We start from the raw sequence: 24982 nt of genomic DNA, 5'->3' as shown, positions 1-24982 counted from the left end.
CTGGAACTCACTCTGTAGACCAGGCTGGCCTCGAACTCAGAAATCTGCCTGCCTCTGCCTCCCAAGTGCTGGGATTAAAGGCGTGTGCCACCACTGCCCGGCCCTTTTCTTTTTCTGTGTTCAGTGGACTTGAATACCCACCAAATTTAGAAGTCCAACAGTATATCTCCTAATTTGATCATGTTCTCTGGCTTGTTGGAGTCAATGATACTCTCCACTCTATGTGGGACATTCTGCTTGCTGTGCTCGCCACCCTACGTGCTTTTCAAAGGTTTGTGTGTTAAAAGACTGGTGCCTCTATTAGGATATAGACGCCTCTATTCTCAAACAGCATTTGAGAAGTGGGGCTGCGTCAGAAGTCTTTAAGTTACTGAGGGTGTGGCTTCAAGGGGATTTGGGGAATCTATTATTCTTCTCTTTCTCTGTTTTGCATCTCTGTCATGAGGTAGGTGAGCAGGGTCCCCTCTACCCCTATACTGGCTTGCTGACATTGCTATCAAATGCTCACATCAGATATTTAAAAGGATCATGTCTGCTTGAAAATTGTAAAACTGAGAGCTAGTATAAACTTTTTCTTTTCATAAGCATATTTTGGTTATCTGTTAGAGCAGTAGAAAGCTGACTAACAATGTCCATGGCCTCCCAGAATGCATTCATTTCCTTATAAGAGATATATCTAAGTATCTCTATCTATAGATATATTATATACGCGATCTATATTATGTACATATCAATATATCTATAAATATCTAAAAGATATTTCAGTCCCACCCACTTTAGTTATTTTATGTTGGAAACTAGTGGGCTTCTTCCCAAACCTATTTTTAATCATTGTTACAATGTATAATTAAACATGAAATATATGTAAACATGAGATATGAGTAGAAAAGACAGCTGTTTTCAGGAAAACCTTGCTGAAAGCTTTGGACAAAAGTGTTAAAGGTCAATATTGAGTTGGGAATGGGTGAGACTTGGGAGGAAATCATAAACCTAACAAGATCCAGAATTTAAATTGCCCTGGAAGTATCGAGGTTGTTTCTCTGTTTTGTTTTGTTTTGTTTTGTTTTGTTTTGTTTTGTTTTGTTTTGCTTTGCTTTGCTTTGCTTTGCTTTGCTTTGCTTTGCTTTGCTTTGCTTTGCTTTGCTTTGCTTTGCTTTGCTTTCCTTTGCTTTGCTTTGCTTTGTTTTGTTTTGTTTTGTTTGGAAGGGCGGGTTAAAGAGTTATTTATCTTTATCTTATGTGTATACATGAGGCCTGAGTGTATGTGTGAGTGACTCCCTACAGTTACAGATGGTTGTAATCCACCCAAGTGAGTGCTGGAAATTAAACCTGAGTCCTCTTCAAGATCAAGGTGCATGCGTTCCTAACTGCTGAGCCAGCTCTCCAGTCCCTCCCTGTTGCTCAGCTTTAGACACTGACCCTGGAAACTGTACAAAAGGGACTGGACCAGTTGTTAGGGATGCTTACAGAGAAGGCCTTGGTCCTTTGATAAGTTATTACAAACAGATGTTTTCTGTTTTAGGTTAAGCAGAATTTTAACATGAGTATGTATTTAGAAAATGATTTTCAGTTTAGTCTTCAGATGCATCACCGTATTGTCTTTGTTGGCCAGTCTTAGCCCCAGCTTCAAGGCAGGATTCCTGGTAGGGAGAGCGGGAGCCTGTAGGAAGTGTCTTACCTTCTTCACTTTTTGCGGACTGCTCTCTTAGCTCCAGTGCTCTCTCTCTCGCTCTCTCTCTCTCTCTCTCTCTCTCTCTCTCTCTCTCTCTCTCTCTCTCGCCCTTGGGTTTCTTATCGCTGCAGCAGACTATCTGCTGTTTGGGTTTGAGAGGAACAGTAAGCATGTGGGAATCATGACATGGTGTCTGGCGCCCCGTCTCGGCTTCCCTTAGCTCTCCTCATGGAACTCCAGAGTTTCTATGAATTCTGACACAGTGCGGTTTCCCCAGGCTCAGTACAGAGAAGTAAGGAATTGTCCACATGGGCCAGGCGTGGTAGCTCCCACCTGTGACCTCAGCTCTTGGGAGGCTAAGGCAGGAGGATTGCTGTGGCTCTGAGTCCATCTTGGATGGCATAATGAGACCCTGAAACAAAAACAAAACACAAGGGGGGCTGGGGAGACTTTCTAATCTCTTTGGAATTCCAGAAGATGTTGTGTGGGGAGTGTCTCAGAGATGCGTGGATGTTCTGCCCTCCATGGAACGGAAAGAAAAACTCTTCATGCTTCTCACTGCAGTGACAAATGTCTTCAAGGGAACAGTTGAAAGGACAAAACTCCATTTTGGCTGATGCTCTTAGAAGTTTCTGTCCACGGTCAGCTGGCTTGTTAGGTCACCGGGAGGCAGAAGACTCATGGGGGAGGAGAGAGTGGAGGGAAACTGTTTACATGGTGACCAGGAAGCAAGGAAGGGTGCAAGGGGCCAGGGACAAGCTGTGCATTTCAGACAAACACAAACAAGTCCCCTGACCAGACCTCGCTTCCCAGCCTCCCTTTAAAGAAGTCATGAATCCCTTAAGAGATCAATCCATTGAAGAAGCCAGAGTCTTTGCAGCCTAGTTACCTCTTAACAGTGCCTCCCATTGTAGACCAAACCTTCCAATGTGAGCCTTCTGGGGAGTACCTCAAAGCCAGAGAGCATGTGAAAGGGGTCTTAACTATCCCTCTCTTCTTAAAAAGATTTAATTTTGCTTTGTCTGGATGAGTGTTTTGCCTTTATGCATGTCTGTGCACCATGTTCATACAGTGCCCACGTAGGTCAGAAGAAGTCATTAGATCCCCTGGAACTGGAGTCACCCTGCGGGAGCTGGGAACTGATACTGGGTCCTCTGCCAGAGCAGCGAGCATCCTTAACCACTGTGCCAGCTCTCCAGGGCCTAGTCCTCCTCCCTTTATGCCTGGCAGGTTTCTGCTTCTCTGTAAATCCTCTGGTCACATTTGTCCTTCTCTACTGTCCTTAAAAAAATTTGAAATGGGGGCTGGAGAGATGGCTCAGCAATTAAGAGCACTGACTGCTCTTCTAGAGGTCCTGAGTTCAATTCCCAGCAACCACATGGTGACTCACAACCATCTGTAATGGGAACCAATGCCCTCTTCTGGTGTGTCTGAAGACAGCTGCAGTGTATTCATATACATAAAATAATTAATCTATCTTTTAAAAATTTAAAACATATATACATTTAAATTAAAAATTACATATTTCCCCTTCCCACTTTCCCTAAAAACCATGGCTTTTTTGTTGTTGTTATTGTTTTACACACACACACACACACACACACATAGACACAGACACACAGACATATAGACATACACAGACATAGACACACAAAGATAAAGACAGACAGACACACATAGATATACACAAACACAGACACACAAAGACAGACACACACACACTCACACACACACACTGTTCAGTTCATTTAATGTTACTTTTATGTAAATGGTTTCAGAGCTGACCTCTTGGTTGACAGCTTTTCCCTGGGAAAGACAATTTCTCCCAGTCTTAGCATGCCTAGTTGCCTGAGGTTCTTTGTCTATGGGAGGGGTCGCATGAGATGTCCCCTTTCCACATTAGCATGCCTCTGGGTGTTGTACTGGCTCAGGCCTTGTTTACCATATTGTTGAGGTCTCCTAGGTATGGTATCCCTGTCACTTCCAGGAGCCATTCTCACGGTAAATTTCTTGGTCCTCGGTTTCTACGAGTTTTCTGCCCCACTTTCACCAATGTTCCCTGCCTTGTGTGCAGGTTTTGTGCTGTAGGTGTATCCATTGGGGCTGAGCCCCCCACCAGCTTTTGTTCTCTGCTTTCTGATCAGCTGTGAACATCTGTAATCGTCTGTCTGTTGTAAAATGAAGCTGCTTTGATGAATGGTGAGGACTAAGGTTATCTGTGGGTATCAGGATAGACATTTAGAATGCAGTTAGGACTGCATAGACGACTGTACTAGGAAAGCGGGGCAGTTGTACAGTCTCCTCTAAGATCTATAACCTCTCTAGCCTCAGGCAGATGGGTGGGTCTTCTTTCCAATCTTGAAGGACTTGGAATTCTGCATTCACCCAAGATCAATCTTACTGCACTTAACTTCCTTTTTGATTTATGAATCATATCTCTTACCTTAATTATTTTTGTTATTTCTGGTCCTGCCCTTTTGGCTGAAGTATTTAGATGTTTTTTAAATGGTGAAAGGACACACACTTTTGCCGGGTGGTGGTGGTGGTGTAGTAGCTTCATATAAAGACACCCTGTGATATAAGTGTCCAAGAACATGAGCTGAACTGACATGTATTTGGTTTGTGTCCCTGCGCTGGGACAATAGCTCAGCATCATTATGTGCCATCTCTTGTATCGATGGCTGTGTCAGTGATAGCAGGCACTAATAAACAGTCATTAGAAGTCAGCTATGGACCAGAATTCTCACTGGGTTGGTCACTATTTTCTAGCTTCTCTATCCAAGACAAATCTTAATTTTTAAAATTTGTCTGTATATACACGTGTTTATGTGTACATACATGTGTGTGTAGATATGTGTGCATGTGTGTAAATGTGTATGAAGGCCAGAGGTCAGCCTCTGGTACCTTCTTCCTCTCCAGTTTTGGGACAGAGTTTCTCACTGAAACTGGAACTCATCTGCTGTCTTCCCAGTGCTGGGGTTACGCGCATATCATGATGTTCCAGGTTTTTTTATGTTGGTACTGGGGATCAAATGGGGTCAAATCCAAGTCTTTATCCTTGCACAGCAAGTACTATCTATCTATCTACCTACCTACCTACCTACTTACCTACCTACCTACCTACCTAAGACAGGGTCACATTTAACCCCCAAGGTAATCTCTAATTTGCTATGTAGTCAAGAACAATCTTGAACTTAGCCCCTCATTTCTACCTCTCAAGTGCTGAGATTACAGACATGTCCCACCAAACCTACTTTCTGTAGTACTGGGAATCAAACCCAAGAGTACTTCATGCATGCTAGGAAAGTACTCTACCAACTGAGCTACATTGCCAATCCTGTATGTGCATCTGTTTATTTAGTTATTTATTTAGTTAGTTTTTTGTGTGGTTTTTTTTTTTTTTTTGAGACAGGGTTTCTCTGTATAGTCCTGGCTGTCCTGGAACTCACCTTGTAGACCAGGCTGGCCTCAAAATCTGCCTGCCTCTGCCTCCCAAGTGCTCGAATTAAAGGAGTGTACCACCACTGCCCGGCTTTGCATCTGTTTTTAAACTCCTTATTCTCATACTGTACAAAAGACAAAGACATAGAGAAGTATTTTCTTTTTCTAAGATTTATTTATTTTATGTATGTGAGCACACTGTAGCTGTCTTCAGACACATCAGAAGAGGGCATCGGATCTCATTACAGATGGTTGTGAGCCACCATGTGGTTGCTAGGAATTGAACTCAGGATCTCTAGAAGAGCAGTCAGTGCTCTTAACCACTGGGCCATCTCTCCAGCCCCCGAGAAGTATTTTCTTAAGATATATATTTTGTTTCATTTACCCATGGGGTTATAGTTGATTTTAAGTATTTATAGCACTTTATCAATAAAGTGAAATATATAAATGAGCCGGTCAGATGGCTCAGCTGGTAAAAGCACTTACCACTAATCCTAACTACCTGAGTTCAATCCCCAAGACCCACAAGGCAGACGGTGAAAACTGACGCTGGCAAGTTCTCCTCTGACCTCCACATGTACACAGTGACACATGTACAACCACAAATACACACACACACACACACACACACACACACACACACACACACACAGAGTCACACAGATTAATTAATTAATTAAAACATAATAAATGTTTTTTAAAAATTAAATATATGTTAAACCTTTAGCTCTTCTGGTTATAAGTTAGGTTCAAATGTCCCTACAGCGACACAGCCTTTTCCTGTGAGAGTAACAGGATCAAACAGGTAAAAGCAAGGCCCAACGTCCTCCATGCTATCTTGAATTAATGCTTCGTTCCTCTTGGTTGATCACATTTCATGTTTTCCTGCTTCTTACTAGCTGAGCCAGTTCCTTTGGTGACATTTCTAGGCACATGCATTTCTGAATGATTTGAGAATTTCAGCTTCTTCCTTCCTAAGTAAAAGAATTCTTTTGCAGTTCTAACCCAAATCACCTTTTGATCTTCCATGCTACTGTCTAGGCTCCTGTTTTACCTTCTTTGTTTAAAAACCATTATTGATGATGATGTGATTTTATTAATTCAGTGCTGCGTGTGAGTGTATGAGTGTGTGTGTGTGTGTGTCTGTGTCTGTGTCTGTGTGGTGTGTGTGCGCAGACATGCTGAGGTTTGAACCCAAGGCCTGTGTATGCCAGGTAAGTACTCTACCTCTGAGCTCCACAGCATTCCTTGTACACTGATTTTTTTTTAAAGGTTTATATTTTCTGTTTTCTTACAATTACTTCTTGAATGTCAACATTTCTCTGGTCATTCTTCTCCATCCCAAAAACACATGAGTGGTGTGGCTTCTTAATCATTGTTTAGTGGGAAATGTCCTGAACTGTTATAGATTTGTCTTATGTGTATGAGTGTTTTCCCTGCATGTGTGTGCATCGTGTGCATGCATGCCTTGTGCCCCTGGAGGTCAGGAGGGCGTGTCTGTTCCCCTGTAACTGGAGTCACAGATGTTGGGAGTGGAACCTGTCCTCTGCCACGGTGCTAAGTGCTCTTGATCACTGAGGCATCTCTCCAGCTCCTACTGTCATTGTTTATTTTCAGATTTGAATGACACATTGGCCAGCTGGGAAGATGACTTCAGATTCAAGGAGAACCAGGCGTGGTGACACAGGGGTTAGGATGCACAACCACTCCTGGCTTTCCTCCTCCTTGTCTTAAAAACATAATTTTATTATGTTCTGATTCATAAGCCTATAGAAACAAAGCTCTCTTGGCCCTCGTCCAGGCGTGGAAACAGATCACTAAGACGGAGCAGAGCATCAGGAATACGTTACCTGTATAAATAAGTGCTTATTATTGACAGCCATTTATCATTGGTAGAAAAAAGCTTATGGTATAATTTGTATAGAAAAAACTGTTTATCTATTTGGGGGAATATAACCTGAAATATCAGCTTCATGTAATATAAACATGTCTGTAATACAAACATGTTTAAAATTCCAAATAGATTTTTAACCACACAAGTGTTTATGAAGATAAAGGAGAATACTTTTTAAAATCTTTCTGTGAAAGATTTAAAAATTGACCATTTATTAAAGCTTTAAAAAATTTTTATTTAAAAACGTATTTATTTTATTTTATGTTTATTGGTGTTTGTCTGCATATATGTTTGTGTGAGGATGTCAGATGCCCTGGAACTGGAGTTTCTTATGGACAGTCGTGAGCTGCCATGTAGGTGCTGGAAACTGAACCTGGGTCTTCTGGGAGAACAGCCAGTGCTCTTAACCACTGAGCCACCTCTCCAGCCCCTTATCAGAGCTTCTTACAACAGAAGCCACGTGAGCAAGTTTAAATACACAAAACAAGCGGCATGTAATCTATTGATCGGCATAAACGTTTTAATGGATATATGTTTTGTTTCAACAAATTGACTTCTTTGAATTCATTATAAAGAAGCAATTGAATCCACTACAAGGCATATTTTCATTGTAATACTTAATAAAAAATTATAATATCACAGGCTTACACCAACATGGACTTTTTGTTTTTTGTTTTTTGAGGGATGGTCTCCTGTACTCTTTAGTTGAAGCTGGCCTGGAACTTACTATGTATCTCAGGTTGGCCTAGGATTTGTGGCAATTCTCTATGCTTAGGTTCCAGGACAATGCTGGATCTTAAAAAATAGGTATTATATTAATAGAACAGAATGCCTTACAAGCTTTGAACTTTGTTTATTAGTGTGTGTGTGTGGGGGGGGGTGTATGTGTGTGCGCGCGTGTGTGCGTGCCCTTGCGCGTGTTACAGCACATCCATGGAGTTCAGACAACTTTTGGGAATCAGTTTTTCTTTGTCACTTTGTTGTGGCAGAGTCTCTCTTGTCCCTTTCTCAGCACTGCATTCTCTAGCCTAGCTGGCCTCTGGGCCTCTCTCTGGGCAGCTCTCTTGTCTCAGTCCTCTATCTTGCTGTAGGAGAGCTGGGATTATTATATATGTGTGCTATATATATGACTTCAGCTGCTGCTGTGTCTCCCCCTCCTTCCCCTCCTCCTTCTCCTCCTCCTCCTCCTTTTTGTCTTCCTCCTCCTTCATTTTCTGAGACAGGGTCTCACTATGTAGTCCCGGCTGTCCTGGAACTCACTATGTAGATCAGGTTGGCCTCAAACTCACAGTGGTCCACTCACCTCTACCTCCTGAGTGCTGGGATCAAAGGCCTGAGTCCCTATGCCTGGCATATAAGGCTTCTTTTACTTGTATTCTGAGTGCTGAATTCAGGTCATTGAAGTTTATATGGCTGGTGCTGTTACCCACAGAGCCTTCTCCCCAGCCATCGTTTCAATAAGATAACAAGCAGCTTATGAAATAGTGTATTCTAGGATCTCTAACTTTGTTTATAAATTATAAAAAGGCATAAAAGAAAAATACTGAAAGGATTTATGACAAAATTAATCTTCTTTTTATTTTCCAGGCTTTTTCAGTTAATTTATTTGAAATATATTTGTGTAAGTATATAAAAAGAAAAAAATACATGTATACAAATGTTTTTTAAATGTTGATAGCATATATCATTTGCTAGCTGGAATATCAACGATAAAGTCCTGACTTTTTCTCCTTTTCTACTTGAGAAAAATTCCTAACTTCCTATCTTGGAACTTGGGGGCCTATCAGCATTCTTTAGAAGAGAAACAGATTTCAGGAGCCAGTGATAACCTTGAAACAGAGCAGAAATTTCCAAACACATTGTGCTGTTAATATACCCAGACAGTAGTTATCTTTGTCCATGGCCTACAGACTCCAAAATACAAACTGGAATGATATCAGTGATGTTGCCACTGCTGTCAATACTGCTGGGGCTGGGACTTGAACTCAGGGCCTTGTGTATGCAAGTCAAGCACTTACCCTACTTACCTACACCCTCAGCCCCTCATGGTTTTAGGCTGGTCATTCAGTGAGTTGGGATCTTGGGCAGGGAACCCACTGGATTGTCATCTGCTCTCTTTAGGATCCAGGAGAGAAAGGTGTGGGTACCGAATAGTACGAAGACAGAGAAGTGCCAGTGAGCAGGTGCATTGCCTGAACAAAGCCAAGAGAACCAGTGGGCACACACCCCGGGTGAAGGAGCTGCTGCTGAGCTCTCTGAGTCCCGAGCAGCTGGTGCTCAGCCTGCTGGAAGCTGAGCCACCCAATGTGCTAGTGAGCCGTCCCAGCATGCCCTTCACCGAGGCCTCCATGATGATGTCCCTCACGAAGCTGGCTGACAAGGAACTGGTGCACATGATTGGCTGGGCCAAGAAAATCCCTGGTAGGATTCTCGACATCCTGACTTCATTCTATTCGTTTGTAACAAGGCCTGTCGCTCACGTTTTGGGGGCAGAGAGCTTCCCCCTGGACATGTGACAGTTTGTCACTTTTTTTTATTTTTTTTTTTTTTTTTTTTTTTTTTGGTTTTTCGATACAAAGGTTTCTCTGTATAGCCCTGGCCGTCCTGGAACTCACTTAGACCAGGCTGGCCTCGAACTCAGAAATCCTCCTGCCTCTGCCTCCCAAGTGCTGGGATCAAAGGCGTGTGCCACCACCGCCCAGCTTGTCACCTTTTCTTTATAAAGTTTCTTTACATTCAATTTTAATTTTATGTTTGTATGAACACAAACCGCAGGTGACCAAGGAAGCCAGAGGTGTCAGAGCCCCTGAAGCTGGCGTTACAGGCAATAGTGAGCTGTCCAGTGTAGGTGCCAGGAACTGAACTCAGCCTAGGTGCTGGGAATAGAATTGGGTCCCCTGCAAGAGCGGTACATGCTCTTAACAGCTGAGCAAAGGTTGTAATTTATAACGGTGGTGTTTTTCTTCCTACCTTGACCTGTATAACAGCATGTCCTGGAAGGTTAGATGCTGTCTAGAACACCCAGAGTCTCGGGTTCTATATGAAATAGAGTAATTCAGGGAGCATGGTATATAGAGCCTCTTTCTACATCTGACTTTTTTCACTTTGACTCCCAGATCCATCTTCCACACACTGTAACACTGGTTATATCCACATCTCCTATACAAGGCTGTTGCTTACCTCTCAGATCCACATATGATCTGGGACAGAATCTAAGGAGAGACCTACCCAGGCTTTGGAACTGAACTTAGGATCACTTGGGCAAGTCTAGGGTCTTAGGGCCTGGTTAAAAGATAGAAATGTGGATTTCATGTTAACCTGTCTCTTGCCTGTTAACTTCTTAGCTTTTGAGGAAGGGCGTGGTCAGATTGGGACAAGGTAGAGCCAGCCTCACAGTGCAAGGGTAAAAGGTGTGTCAGATGCTAAGAAGGAATGTACAAACTCTCATTCCAACAGAGAAAGATCATATGAACCAATGAACTAGTAAGTCCTCGTGCTATCGATATGGGCTCATGCAGAATATGTACGCTTTCATCCTATGAAGTGGTTCTTTCCCCTGACCCCACCTAGTCCTCAGCTTATGATGGTTTAGCTCACAGTTCTTCACTGTGGCTGTGATGGTTGCAAGAATACGCTTCTATTCATTCTGACTTTCTCCTTCTGTATAAGATTCAAGAGATCACTTAATTTGATGCTTTATTATAAAACAGGCCTTGTACGAAATGGTTTTACCAAACAGTTCTAAGCATGTTTAAGGTAGGCTAGGCTGAGCTATGACGTTGAATAGGTTAACTTTATTAAATGCACTTATTTTAAAATATTATTATGAGTATTTGGAATTATTATTATTATTACATGTGTGTGCACATGCACATGTACATACATATCTGCATCTGTGCACCATATGCAGGTGTGGAGGGGGTCAGAGGACAGCTTTCAGGAATCAGTTCTTTCCTTCTACCATTGGTCCGAGGAATCAAACTCACACCGTCAGGCTTGCATGCAAAGCAGTTTTACTGGCTGAGGCAGCGCTGGCCCTACATTTTGTTGTTCTGAGATGAAAGTCTCAGGGAGGGCCATCCACTTATTTTACAGCCATCTAATAAATGAAGTCTCCCTCTCTCTGAATTCTAAGTGAGGCCAAGCTTCCCATGGTCCAGTGGCAGCAGGGGCAGTAGCTGTGTGAGCAAATTCTTAACGATTTGGCATTGTTGAACGATGGAGGAGGAACTATGGAAGCCATGGCCCCAGGCGCAAGTCTCTTGTGGCTATCGGTTGGCTGGGCCCCATGTCTTCTGAGCTTTCTGGAGCTCTTCTGTTGTCCAGCTTTGTTTTGTCTAGCGTCGCTACCTTTGCCAGGACGATTTCATTTTGTCTGCTGTTTCCCAGAGAAGAAAAACACCGAGGCACTTTTCTCTAGCTTGTATTTCAAGTGTTTTCCAAACACCATTTGTGGGATCTCCCAGGAAGAAAGGAGGTGAGACGACTCCCTATGAAAAGCTATTCAGCGTTCTCTCTGCCCTTCCCGCCCTTCCCCTGTTAGTCTTTCTCCAAGCCTAGTGTTTTGGAAGATTTGCAGGTGTCTGACATATGACTGTGAGTGAGACTGGGAAGTGTGCAGGAATCAGGAACCTGAGCCAGGCACAAGCATGTGGCTCCGAGACTTGCCCATCTGTGGTGTGTGTGTGCATGTGTATCTAGAAGCCAGGGGTTGGCACTGGTGTCTTTCTCAATTGCTTGCCATCTTATATTTTGGTACAGGCTCTCTCACTGAACTTGGAGTTTGCTGACTGGCTAGACTGGCTGGCCAGTAAGCCCCAGAGAGCTTGCTGTCTCTTTCTCCCTAATGTCCTGCTGTTGGCGTTATAGGTGCATGCTACACGCTAATGTCCTATTGTTGGCATTATAGGTGCATGCTACACGATACTAAGGATCAAACTCGGGTCCTCAGTTTCCTGGCCAGACTTTACTGACTGAGATGTCTCTCTAGCTTTCAATTTGTCCATCTTTGCATTCATGCTCCAGTTACCTCTTCGCTGTGCACACTTACAGTGCCATTATCCAAAGGATTGAACATGTGTGCTTTTACACTGTAGGAACACTGGTAAGGTGTTTATAAGAAATCTTACCGGTAGGAGACTCTCAGAAGGAGGCAAGAACACTTTCATTTTTCCTACGGGAAAAACAAATTTGACAAGAGATTAAATTACCAGCTTGGGGGGGGGGGCAGATAGGAATATAGTTTAGTGATAGAACATGTACCTACCATGTTAAGGCCCTGGCTTTGCTTCCTAGCATTTATGCACACACACAAGTGCGTGTACATGCACACACACACACACACACACACACACACACACACACATGCACATAATTACTAGTTAGGAAGGGACTAAACTGATGTTCAAAACAGAATCCGTTTCACTCAAAGGCTGTGCCTTTGACTACTGTGTTTATATTTTGCAGTATTATTATTATTATTATTATTATTATTATTATGTGTTATGGAAGATGTTCCTATGTTCTCGGCTTTATGCGAAAGACATTCACTCCCCTAGAGATTCTGTGTTTCCTTCTAGTTCTGTGGCTAATTCATGGCATGAGAGTGTCAACTGCTTTTGGCTGCTATCCTTGCTCGTTAGGATAGAGTCACCTAGAGACAGCACCTCTATCCAGAATAGTCCCAACTCGGCATAGGAATTGTTACACAGTCAGAAAAACTATTTGAGTTGAAGCCTTGGTTATCTGCAAGAGCAGGCACAACTCTCTGCTTACTTTCCATGACCTCCACCTCCATATCTACCTCCATCATCTAACTCCATCATCTAGACTGTAGCTACCCCATCCATCCACTTCCAAGCCATGGGTTGGGACAGACAGGCAGCCCCTCTGACAGGTGAGATTTGACGACCTCAGTAAGGCACAGGAATGATTAGGACCACACAGCCAAAGCTAACAGGCCTCAGCTCTGCCTTTTGGGTCCTTTCTAGCATCCTTCTGGGGAGTCACGGGATCTTTAGAAATACTAAACAAAAGCTTGTTTTCTGAAGGGGTTGGAGGCTGGAGACTGCAAGTTGCACAGCTGAGGTTCCTTTAACCCGAATTTAATCACCTCTTTGAACCAGCGATTGATTCCCTCCCTGAGTTGTCTGGGTTTCCTTGGCATTTGATAACTTGCCATTCTGTCTTTACAGAGATGGGTTGCTGAGGGGAGGGAGGTGTGGTTCATGGACTCTTGTCTCCCCAGGCTTTGTGGAGCTCAGCCTGTTGGATCAAGTCCGTCTCTTGGAAAGCTGCTGGATGGAGGTGCTGATGGTGGGGCTGATGTGGCGCTCCATCGACCACCCCGGCAAGCTCATCTTTGCTCCAGACCTCGTTCTGGACAGGTGAGAAAAAATGCTTGGTATTTCATCTCTGATCTGTTTAACTAAACAAAGCAGAGTGGGAACAAAGTCCTAGGTGCTGCAATTAAATTCTCACACCCGAAGGGGCAATTAGAGGATGATAACCCCATCCATTGCTTTACTGGGTCAAGAGCCCATGAAGAAGAGGGCATGGGTACCAGGATTCATATCCTATGATCCATCCTAATCAGTTGTGCATCAACCGTCCTGGGCTGTGGCAGGGAACTGCATCCTGTGGGGCATTGGCCACTGAGTGCACAGTCAACATAGATTTTTTTTTTGCATTAAAAATTCTGTACTTACATTATATTCTTAAGTTGCTCTGCAGTTAGCCTGGCGGTGGTGGCGCACGCCTTTAATCCCAGCACTTGGGAGGCAGAGGCAGGCGGATTTCTGAGTTTGAGGCCAGCCTGGTCTACAAAGTGAGTTCCAGGACAGTCAGGGCTATACAGAGAAACCCTGTCTCAAAAAAACAAAACAAAACAAAAAGTTGCTCTGCAGTTGAGTGACCAGTTACATCTAGACAGATGATAAAATTCTTTTGGGCCTTCTAATTTTATTTTTTATATCTTTAATGCTAATAGTATCACTTATCTCTAATAGTGGGAGGTTTTTTTGTTTTTTGTTTTTTGTTTTGTTTTGTTGGTTGGTTTTTGGAACATGTGGTAGGAGAGCTTTTTATTAAGGCCAAGTGGAAGTTAAAAGACACTGGGACGTGACAGTGCTATGTCACAAATGGGTTAATTTAACAGAGCAGAAACTAAACTTGGATTAGTTGAAATGTTTACAGAAGATAAACTGGAATAGCCAACAACAGGCAAGCGTTGTTGTAGGAAAGATGGAGGACTTTTGGCATACCTTTGAGTGGTCCGGAAACTCATGGAGAAAGTCCTAGTGTTTCACGTTCAGCAGCACATGAGATGTTCAGCACATCGGAGCGCAGGGAGCAGGAGGAGGCCTGGTGCTGTGAACCTAACATGCCCGCCCCAACTCTTGCATCGTAATCCTGTTACCACTTTAGGTCCTCAGAAGACCCTCACTGGCACGTTGCGCAGACGAAGAGTGCTGTCCCAAGGTATCAGCGTCCATTCTGCCTGTTGTCATGGATGGCACTGACAAAGAGCACTGTTCTGAGTAATGGAGGTGTTTTGGTGGAGAACAAGTCCCGTGGGAAGAGCTGAAGCATGGGATGTGGCTTGAGCAGGAGCAAGCCCAGGTGGTGGACAAGAGAGAGAGGCTCTGAAAGGCCAGAGCAGTGGGGCAGGTACCAGACCCTTCAGTGACATATTGACTGGTGTGTGCCAGAGACCATCCTAAGCACTCGATGTGCGCCACCTTATTCAATCTTCCCAGAAGCCCTTTGGGAGGAAGCAGCGTTCAGCATCCCAGTTCTCCAGTTAAAGAATGACGAAGTGAAATAATTGGCTTACAGTTGCAGGGTGGAAAGTGATGGAGCTAGATGTAGGGAGCTGGTTCTAAAGTCCATGCGGAGCACAGTACCCCCGTGGGAAAGAGAACAGGGAGGGAAAAGAGGAGGCAAAAGGCAAATTGGTTTCATAATTTATTCTCATCTTAGAGCACAGCCCTAGGCTGTACTCTGTTTCTACCCACTTCAGAAACACACGCCTTCTGTCACCTCAAGGTTGTCAGTCAAACTGAAAGGTCAAATACCCAGCCAGGCCACACACACACACACACATACACACACAATTCTACTATGTCATCTGTTCTATCCATTGTTGCGTATTGGGGTTAAAATTATTTTACTTTTTTGTTTCAATTTCTAGATGGATCCCAAATCTAGTGTCTCAGTAGCTGAGTCATGGTGGAGAATGTGTATGGGAGTAGATTTAACATCCCCTCCCTCTGTAGGGGTTCTCTAAACTCTAGAAGAACGTGTCTGCGTTACTGTAAGGAACCGTGAGCCTCATGAATATTATGCCTATCCTTTAGATAGCTAGTAAAAGGCACCAAAGACTGGGTGTGGTCATGTATGTCTGTAATTTGTGCACATAGACTGAAACCAGAGAATCAAGAGTTCAAGGCTGGCATGGACTATATAGACAAACCCAGTCTCAACAAGAAATTATTTCAGGAGATTCATATTAGTCTTTATGATTATATATTTGGTTCTATCACATAGGTTTATATATTTCATTAATAGAGAAGAAGAGGTTCTAGGAGTTATGAATGCATTTACATTGAGAAGATGGGTTTTTAGAGCACCCACTGGTGTTTATTTTATTTTTAAAATTATAAATATTTTTTTTCATTTGTGTGGGGAGCTATGCACATGCTACAGCCTGTGTGTGGTGGCTAGAGGACAACCTGAGAGATTTGGTTCTCTCCTACCCTGTGAGTTTGGTGGCAAACACAGGCTTGTCAGGGGTAGTGCAGGTAGCTTTACAGCTGGGGCCATCTCACCAGCATATGCGTGGTTTCTGCCGATAGTTTTTAAATTATTATTATTATTAAAAATTGTGTATATACAGATGTTTTGCCTGCATGTACTTCTGTGTACTATGTCATACCTGGTGCCTATGGAGCCCAGAAGAGGGCACCAGATTCCCTAGAACTGGAGTTATAAATGGTTGTGAGCTACTGTGAGAGTGCTGGGGATTGAACCTGGATCCTCTGGAAGAGATGTTCTTTTTCTTTTTTTTTTTTCTTCTTTCTTTCTTTTTTATTTTGTTTTATTTTTGTTTTATTTTTTCGAGACAGGGTTTCTCTGTGTAGCCCTGGCTGTCCTGGAACTCACTTTGTAGACCAGGCTGGCCTCGAACTCCGCCTGCCTCTGCCTCCCAAGTGCTGGGATTAAAGGCGTGCGCCACCACGCCTGGCTTTGGAAGAGATGTTCTTAAAAGCCAGCTCTCTAATGTATTCTTAAATATTACTGTTAGGACCAGAAGTGTAGTTCAGTGGTTAGGTGCTTGCCTAGTGTGCACGAGGCTTTGGGATTTCATCTCCAGCATGACAAAACAAAACAAAATTAAGCTGTTCTTAACACTGTTCTTAACACATTACCTTTGTGAAGTCTAGAATTTCAAGTCTAGAATTCAGTGCATCTCACATAAGTCAATCTATTTTTAAGCTGGGTGTGGTGAAACATGCCTATAATTTCATCCTCTAGAAAGCAAAGGTTAGGGGTTCAAGGTAAGCCTTAGCTACATAGAGAGCTTGAGGCCAGCCTCAACTACCTGAGATAATATCTCAAATATACTATATATATACATATATATACACATATATATGTATACTATACACACACGTATATATACATAACACATTTTAACGTAATAGCTAAATTAATATGAAGAAATTGCTTATTCAAAGTTGGGGAAAGAGGCCCTGTTATAAATGTCAGAAAATTTTCCTGCAAAGTGAATAAGTAACTTCCCAGAACTTGGAAAGTAACTGTCTTACAGCCTCTGTGAGAGGTTCTTCACCTGCTCTTTCACGTAAAAACAAGCACCAAGCACTTGTTTTAGTTTTTGTGTCATTGTTTTGTTTTTACTTTTGGTGCTGGGTACAAAACTGAGAGCCTCGGGCTTACTTAGCAGATACAGAGTTAAGCCTCCACCTGAGCCACTTGTTCTTACTGAGATGTCTACAGAAAACAAAACAAAACAAAACAAACAAACAAACAAACAAACTCCTTGGACGTACTGAGAAGGAGAGGAAACCTGCTGATTTAGGCTTGTTTGTAATGAGGTAGGTTGTTGTTGTTGTTGTTTTGTTTTGTTTTGTTTTTGGCATCCACTAGAAACAGATTAATGTGAAGCTCCTCACATTAGGACCTGAGCTTTTATTTGCTCCCAAGTGCATATGTGGCTGGCAAGATGGCCCAGTGGGTAGAGGGGCTTTTCATCAAGACTGATGACTTTAGTGTCATCAGTCACTAAGACCCTCCTGGTGAAAGGAGAGAACTGACTCTACATGCCCACACTCACACACAGGCGCATGCAAACACACACACAAACATACTCGCTCTCTCTCTCTCTCTCTCTCTCTCTCTCTCTCTCTCTCTCTCTCTCTCACACACACACACACACACACACACACACACACACACACACACTGCAATTTAAATAAAAAATGTACACTGAGACTTTTTGTGCCAGCATCAACAGGAGACTGTGCAGAGCAGTTGCCGGGCTGAGGAGGCGTTAGAGCTAGCTAGGACCCGCTATGAACAGGGCTCTTGGGACTCCTGCGATTTTGAATCTCCTTCAGGCTGCATTCCCATTCAGTATTGATATCTAAATGTTCTTGAAGATCATAGGCTTTTACTTCTAAATTTCAATTTACCATTTTAACCAAGATTTTTGCCATCAGTTAAGTATTTATGAAGCCTTTCCCATGTGCTAAGCCACAAATGGGCCCCTTACCCCTTGTTCAGTGGCCACACCTATTGGCATGGAACCAGCAGCCAGAGATGCAGGGAGAAGATAGGCAAGCCCAAAGCCGAGACAAACCTCTCAATGTTTTGTTGTCATATCAAACAGGATTTTTTTTTAAATGAAAAACTAGTCAAGTAAGAAGTTTTTCCACATGCAATTCCTAATTTAATCCTTATTTGGCACTAATTCAAAGCTTACTTCTTTAACGTTCCAATCACATGTCTCTGTCTTTAATTCCAACCTCTTAACCCTGTCCTAACTTCTTATTCAGAGCTCCGTTTCAGTCCCCAGTGAATGTCATGGATCCCTCAGCCCGTAGAAGCCCCTCCTCACTTCATTCTACATAACTCATCTCAAAGCAGGAGGTCAAAGAGCCACGCCGGAGGAGTACTCTCTGCCCCTCATTTATTGTCTAAAAATCTATTTGCTTGCTATAGCCTGTGATTGGAAATGTTTGAATCCTGCATAAAGTGAACTGGGTGCCTGTGCCCACCTGCTGGAAAGGAGACAGCCAGGCCTGGTTCTTTAGGATTAATTGATTGCTTAGACTGAAGCTTTTTATGTAAGGTGCACCCCAATACCTGAACACCTCAGTTTGGGAATATTAATTTTCTTACAATGAAATGTTTTCAGTAAGGAAATAGGGGTGTTAATCCTGATACTTAGGGGCGTTTCTTTGGCATGAGTGGCAGCTTCTGGAAAGTAGGATTGGTTTCAGTTGAGCTGATTTATCCTTTTGGGAAGTGTGTGTGTGTGTGTGTGTGTGTGTGTGTGTGTGTGTGTGTGAATGTGTGTGTGACACAAGTGCATAGTTCCACTTGAGTCTGACTTTCCCAGGAGAGTAAAGAGTCAAATTATTTAACCATCAGTGCACATTTGGGCATGGTGGGGCACATCTGTGCTAGTCCTGGGAAGGCAAAGACAAATTAGAAGCTAGTCTGGGCTATATAGTTAGACTCTGTCTGAAAAAAGGGAAATAAGCAGAACGAAGTGAAAACATCAGTTGGAGAGTTAGTGTCTCCTCGTTTCCTCGTTGGTGATGTTTTAAGAGCAGGTTCTCTGGGTACCAAACATCTGGAAGCTGAACACTGACATTGTCAAGTAAGGATCCTTCAGCAGGCAGAGAAGTGTGATGACTTGGCTCTAGGCATCGTGCCATCCAGTACACAGGCATTTCCTCTCCACCTGCTGAGTTTAGGGCTCTGCCATCCTTCCAGGAACTGAGTGCTGAGGAGGAGGGCTAGGGGAGGTATGAAGATAGGGTGTATGGTGTAGCAGGGTTTGTACAGAGTTTGGCACCCTGCCCAGTGCTCTGCTTTTCTGAGATGTGTTGTTGATTTAACCTGTGAGTCATTTAACTTCACACTTGCAGGAAGATGCCACTATTTTCAGATTAGGCAAAGTAAGCAGTTGCATGCTAGCGGCTCTGTGTGTGTGTGTGTCCCCTGAATGCTGTGGAATGCAATATCCTGATGAGCTGCTGTCACAGGTAGGCACCTAACAGGCAGGATTGGTGGTATCAGGTGGTGTCAGGTCATATGACTTCTTCTAAGGTTCTTTCCTGAAATCCCACACTCCCTAGAAGTGATCTGGTTTGGGTGAGAGGAGACAGTGAGCCGTCAGGTTCCTTGATTCGTTTTTTTAGTTGTTACTTCAACCTCTCTTTGTAGTCTCATAAAAGAATAGAGCAGACCCCACAGGCCCCCATTGCTGCTGTGGTACTGTGGTGCCTGTCACCGTGTCCTGCAGGTTTTTAGGAGCTGGGTGGATTTGTGGTGAAATCATCTGTTAGCCAAGGGCCTCCAGGACTCTGCCATGATAGAGCAGTTTTTGAGAGCAGTGAGATCAACTAATGTGTGCCTACTGGCATGAGTAGAAACCGGTGCTTTCTGTCCGGTTCATGTATAATAATTTATTTTGGAGTTAGATATAACAGTTCATTACTATAAGGCACACTTAAAAGGTTTGTCTAAAACCTGTTTTTGTTTTTGTTTCTTTTTTTTTTTTAAACAAACCTTTCAGGCTGGATGGCATGGCACACATCTGTAATTTCAGTGTTTCAGAGGTAGAGGTAGGAAAACCAGAAGTTGAAGGCCAACCTAGGCTACATAGCAAGACCCTGTCTCAACAAAACAAACAAGACAAAACAAAAACAACCAAAAAATAAACAAACAAAAAACCCACGTCGACATGTCAAAGTAGGAAACTTGTCACCTGTCCCCATGTCTGTCTGCTTTTCGTGACTAACCCACCCCCGACTGTAATTTCTCAATTGTGTGGCACTTTTGCCTTCTTCAAATGCTATTTAAATGCCTCTCAATTCCTAGACCAGTTTCTAACTTCAGTATGACAATATGAAGGTTTGGTTTTCTTGAGATACTTGGTTCTGGCAGCCTCTCTCATCAGCATTTCCTAATGGGAGTGTGGGATCACCCTTTGTAATATTCGGAGTCATTTCCCATGAGTCTGTTTGACACAATGGTTTGTATAGAAGCAGTAGAAGTGGCAATTTCTTCAAGAAACCCTTACACAGTGAGGTGGAAGGAACCACACAGCCCCACTGCACATGTCTGCCTGAAAAATGGTTTAAGACTTTTTACGAAATGCCCTGTTTTGAATCCCTCTTCCCCTTCAGTGCTGAGGATTTAACCCACAGCCTTATGCTAGGCAAGTGCTCTACCATTGAGCCTGCACCTAAGTGTACCTTGTTTCTCTCTATGGGCATAGTGCTAGTGACGTCCTAGGGCTAAGTGGTCTTACAGTATGTCAGAGGGTGTTCAGGATGGAACTTGAGGTGAAGGCTCTTGATGGCTGCCTAATGCTACGTGCTCCTTCAATTCCCAAATGAACTCTTGCAGGGATGAGGGGAAGTGCGTAGAAGGGATTCTGGAAATCTTTGACATGCTCCTGGCGACGACGGCACGGTTCCGTGAGTTAAAACTGCAGCACAAAGAATATCTGTGTGTGAAGGCCATGATTCTCCTCAACTCCAGTGAGTAGCCACGCGGCCGCCTTCTGTCTCGTTCCAAAAGCAGAGGATGGTCTCCCTTCTGACCTCTCCCTTCTGCATGGGTTTAGACGGTAGTTAACTTGTGCTAACTTGAGTGTAAATTATTCCCTGGATGCGCTCCTGGCAGTGATTTCCGACCATTTGCTGAGAAAGAAAAGACTGACCTGAAGGTGGTGGAGTTGGTCTTTAATTGTAGCACTTGGGAGGCAGAGGCAAACAGATTTCTGTGAGTTCCAGAGCCTGGTCTACAGAGTGAGTTCCAGGACAACCAGGGTTACAACAGAGAAACGGTCTCACTCACGCATGGGCAGAGACCATGGGTGGGATGGAAGGGGGGGGGGAGTTTAAAGACAAGCAAACTTTTAAGTATTCACTATCTAGGCTTTCTTCATTTTACATGATTAGCTCGCATCACCTGTATCTAATGCTTTAGCTTCTACTTTCACACATCTATTCATTTGTTCTGTAACAACACTTAGGTTACGGTCACATAGCTTATGGTATCATAGGAGACAGAAAGCAAGGTGTGAAAAACCATGCTGCTGGCGCCGTTCTGAGATGCACAGATCTACTGAATGGAGGGGCAAGAGATGCAGGAGAGACAACAGGAGGGAAAAATACCCGAGTCTTCAGAGAACTGAAGACTTCAACGGCTGTTTGGGGACCTGGGTGAACACAGAAAGGTGGTCACAGGCAACTTCAGGGGCGTGTCTGAGTGTAGTAGTGTACTGTGAAGGCCACACCCACTTCCATGGGAAGGAAGAGGGATGACAAAAATGGGAAGGAGACTGAGGCGAGGGTGTCCCTAAGATAAAATGAGCCCAAACAGACTTGGTGTGACAGGAACAAGGGGATGTTGTTGGCTTGGCTTCAGAGATGAGTGTTAAGGACAGGGGACTGAGCTAAGTGGATGTTTTGGCTTTCCCGGCTTTCCTAATATAAACAATATCTGGTGACTGGGCACAATACTTAGAATAAAACCATACAAGGAAGATAAGAACAACCAACAAGAACACCCCTCTTCAAGGTGGCCACCATGACCTTGTTGTGACGGTGCCCCCCCATTCCTTCTCTCTCTCCCTCCCCTTCTCTCCAGTATCCACTGATTATTGATTTTAATACCCAAATCAATGGATGCCATCATCTTCTTCTGTAAAATGGAGTTGTATCCACCTATACCGCACGTGTAGCTTCTCATATACTTGATGTCACCCCTGGGTTCCTTTTTTTTTTTTTTTTAATTTTTCGAGACAGGGTTTCTCTGTGTTCCCCTGGCTGTCCTGGAATTCACTCTGTAGACCAGGCTGGCCTCGAACTCAGAAATTCGCCTGTCTCTGCCTCCCAAGTGCTGGGATTAAAGGCATGCGCCACCACACCTGGCAATACACCCCCGGGTTCCCTATAATAGCTAACTCAATATGCTTGCTATGTAGAGGGTTGTTATATTGTATTTAGAGAACAGCAACAGATGTACAAATGTGGGGCTTTTAAATGCATCATGATTTTTTGAAACCCGTGTTCAAACCCAGAGCTTCACCCATGCGTGGTAAGTGAGCTGACACTCTCAGCTATCCCCTTGGCCCCAATTTGGCATAATCACGGAAAATTACTATGGAAAGTGCAAAATGCGAGTCCTAGCTTATGTTGGCACATTTGACAGATTTTTAAGTTACTCTGTCTGTGGCTGTAAGAGTTTCCAAGTGCTTGCATTTAGATTCTGTCATCTCCCCATGGAATGGAGGGGAACAGCCGTAGAGTAGCTCTGGGGAGAAGAAAGGGCGCTGTCAGACACTGGCGGGCTCTGGAGTGGACAGGGAGTTAGGCTGCGAAGTGGAAGGGTGGGGAGCGCTGAAGACGGAATCTCAAGGACCAGAGACCCTTAAGACAATCTTTGGGTGCTTTCTCGTTGGGTTACCTCCTGATCTTACCTGCCTAACGTGGCATCCCCCTGACCTAACACCCCCACCCTCACCCCCTGCCCCCCGTTCTGTTGCTATTCACCTTTTACAAAGCAGTGAGAGAACGTGATGTCCATCAAGATTAAGGTCAGGAAGGAACTTTCTTATCTTGTTTTCTTTTTTCTTTTGGTTTTTCAAGACAGGGTTTCTCAGTGTAGCCCTGGCTATCCATCCTGGAACTCACTCTGTACACCAGGCTGGACTCGAACTCAGAGATCCCCTCTGCCTTTGATAACCCCCTGCCTCTACCTCCCCGAGTCCTGAGATTAAAGGTTTGCACCAGTCAGGCATTTCTAACCTGCCTGTTGATGATGCCCACCCCCCAACTCCCCACCGCGTGTGCTCCCATCTGCATTTCTCTTTATTAAATAAAGGGAATTTGCTTGCAAAGTATATTCCCAGCTCATGCATGGAGGCCGCCAAATGTCAGACTTGTTCTTCCAGGAGGAACTTAGAACCCTTTCAGAACCAAGCACTCCCGGAAGGCGATTCGTTTGTTGTTAAAACACCATTCTGTTGGGAAGCCTTGTAATATCCTGGACTTTGGATAGAGGACTGAGAAAGCTGTTGCCATAGTAATGGGGTAAGGTTAGCCCAGGACTCCAGGCTACCAAATAAAACACAGAAGCAAGCCCAGATTATCTACACCTGTGTAGATGGGCAAGACAGAAGCTCTGCCCTTCCTCCTACAACATCAAATAAAGCTGCCATTGTAGAAGGCGAGGAAGGCCTTGGGATGAAATTGCCATTTGGGGCAGAAAAATCATTCAAATCTAAGGTAAATCTGAATTTTTGAAAGTTTTTACAGATGCCTCATTGCTTACTTGGCAGTCATAGTGAGTTTATTCTATTCAACATTGTTGTGGGAAATTGGGCTTTGGTTTCTTATGGAAGAATGCTCCTGTTGGAAGAAGTGGCTACTATGGTAGCTCTGAAGGGTTTGCAAGAACACCCCCGCTTTTTTTCTGGATTATTTGAAGCAATTAATTTGAAAACAAAACAAAAACCAAAGCAAGGACTAACTTAGTGGACATTAGCTTGTCTCCTAAACTAAAACGGAATCTGAACCGCCAGGGCAGGTAGGATGTGCGTGGGGACTGCTTGAGAGGAAAGAGCTGCACGCAGCACCTCTGGTCTGCAGGTGGCGCTCTTTAAGGCTCTGCCTAAGCGCTAAACTGGAAATGATCTCTGAAGTTCACACATGCTGAGAAATGCCTTACATTCTCACCATTCTGTTGTAAAGCCTTGTGATAACCTGGACGTTGGATAAAGGACTGAGAAAGCTGTTGCCATAGTAATAGGGTAAGGTTAGCCCAGGATTCCAGGCCATCAAATAAAAAGTAGAAGCAAGACTAGATTATCAAAATATCAAAGGTAAATTTCATAATACTCAAAATAACTAATTGAAAATTATTGTGTGAAGAAGAAAATATGGTCTCCAGTAGGAGAAAAGCCACTCTGTTGGAACGATGACACAACAGAATGGATGAAAGAGAATGAAGACAGTCATTGAAACACTTGCTGCATTTCATACAGAAAGTGTGAACTGGCAGGGCAGGACTAGAAAGTCTGAATCGGCCCCAGACTTCAAGATGTGCAAACTGTCCCAGAAGGTGAGTTAGCAGGTGCTCAAACAGCACTTTTGAAATGACCAGAGACCGAGTGAGGCAACTTCATTCACTCAGAAATCACACCAAAGATAATTAGTGAAGAAACATAGGTGAAAACGTTCTAGGCTTACTGAAAACTGCAAACACAGTTTCCAGGAAGCCCAATGAGACCCCTGCACAAGAAGAGTGTGGAAAGTCACAGCAAGGACGGGTCATCTTCAAGTTGCTTAAAGCCAGCAGGAAAGAGAAAAGCCATTTTTCTTTCTTTTACTTGCTATGTACTTCAAGCTGTCCTCAAGCTCGGGATCCCCCTGCCTCAGCTTCTCTTTTACTATCTGTGTAGGATGTGTATAGGAAAAGCTGGAATGCTCAGCCTCTTGAAATGCAGAGACAAGACACTGTACACTTAACAATCTGTTAGGGGCTGGAGAGATGGCTCAGCGGTTAAGAGCACTGACTGCTCTTCCAGAGGTCCTGAGTTCAATTCCCAGAAACCACATGGTGGCTCACAACCATCTCAAATGGGATCTGATGTCCTCTTCTCGTGTGTCTGAAGACAGTGACAGTGTACTCATCACATATAAAATAAATAA

General features: G+C 43.7%; 1 protein-coding gene across 3 annotated transcripts in view; it reads left to right on the top strand.

Moving 5' to 3' along the window:
* Esr2 (estrogen receptor 2) overlaps positions 1 to 24982 on the top strand; it is a 53506-nt gene that overhangs the window by 19347 nt on the left and 9177 nt on the right. The window contains exons 5-8 of one of the 3 annotated variants that reach the window (XM_021179258.1): positions 9129 to 9428; positions 13255 to 13393; positions 14433 to 14486; positions 20670 to 20803. In XM_021179258.1, coding sequence (XP_021034917.1) covers positions 9129 to 9428; positions 13255 to 13393; positions 14433 to 14486; positions 20670 to 20803 — 627 coding nt within the window. The remainder of the gene's footprint in view (positions 1 to 9128; positions 9429 to 13254; positions 13394 to 14432; positions 14487 to 20669; positions 20804 to 24982) is intronic. The other 2 variants (XM_021179259.1, XM_021179260.2) reach the window with 2 other exon arrangements.

This window comes from Mus caroli, chromosome 12, assembly GCF_900094665.2.
Source record: "Mus caroli chromosome 12, CAROLI_EIJ_v1.1, whole genome shotgun sequence".
Taxonomy (NCBI): Eukaryota; Metazoa; Chordata; class Mammalia; order Rodentia; family Muridae; genus Mus; species Mus caroli.
The sequence above is the reverse complement of the archived record's forward strand: the minus strand, read 5'-3'. Positions and strand labels throughout refer to the sequence as shown.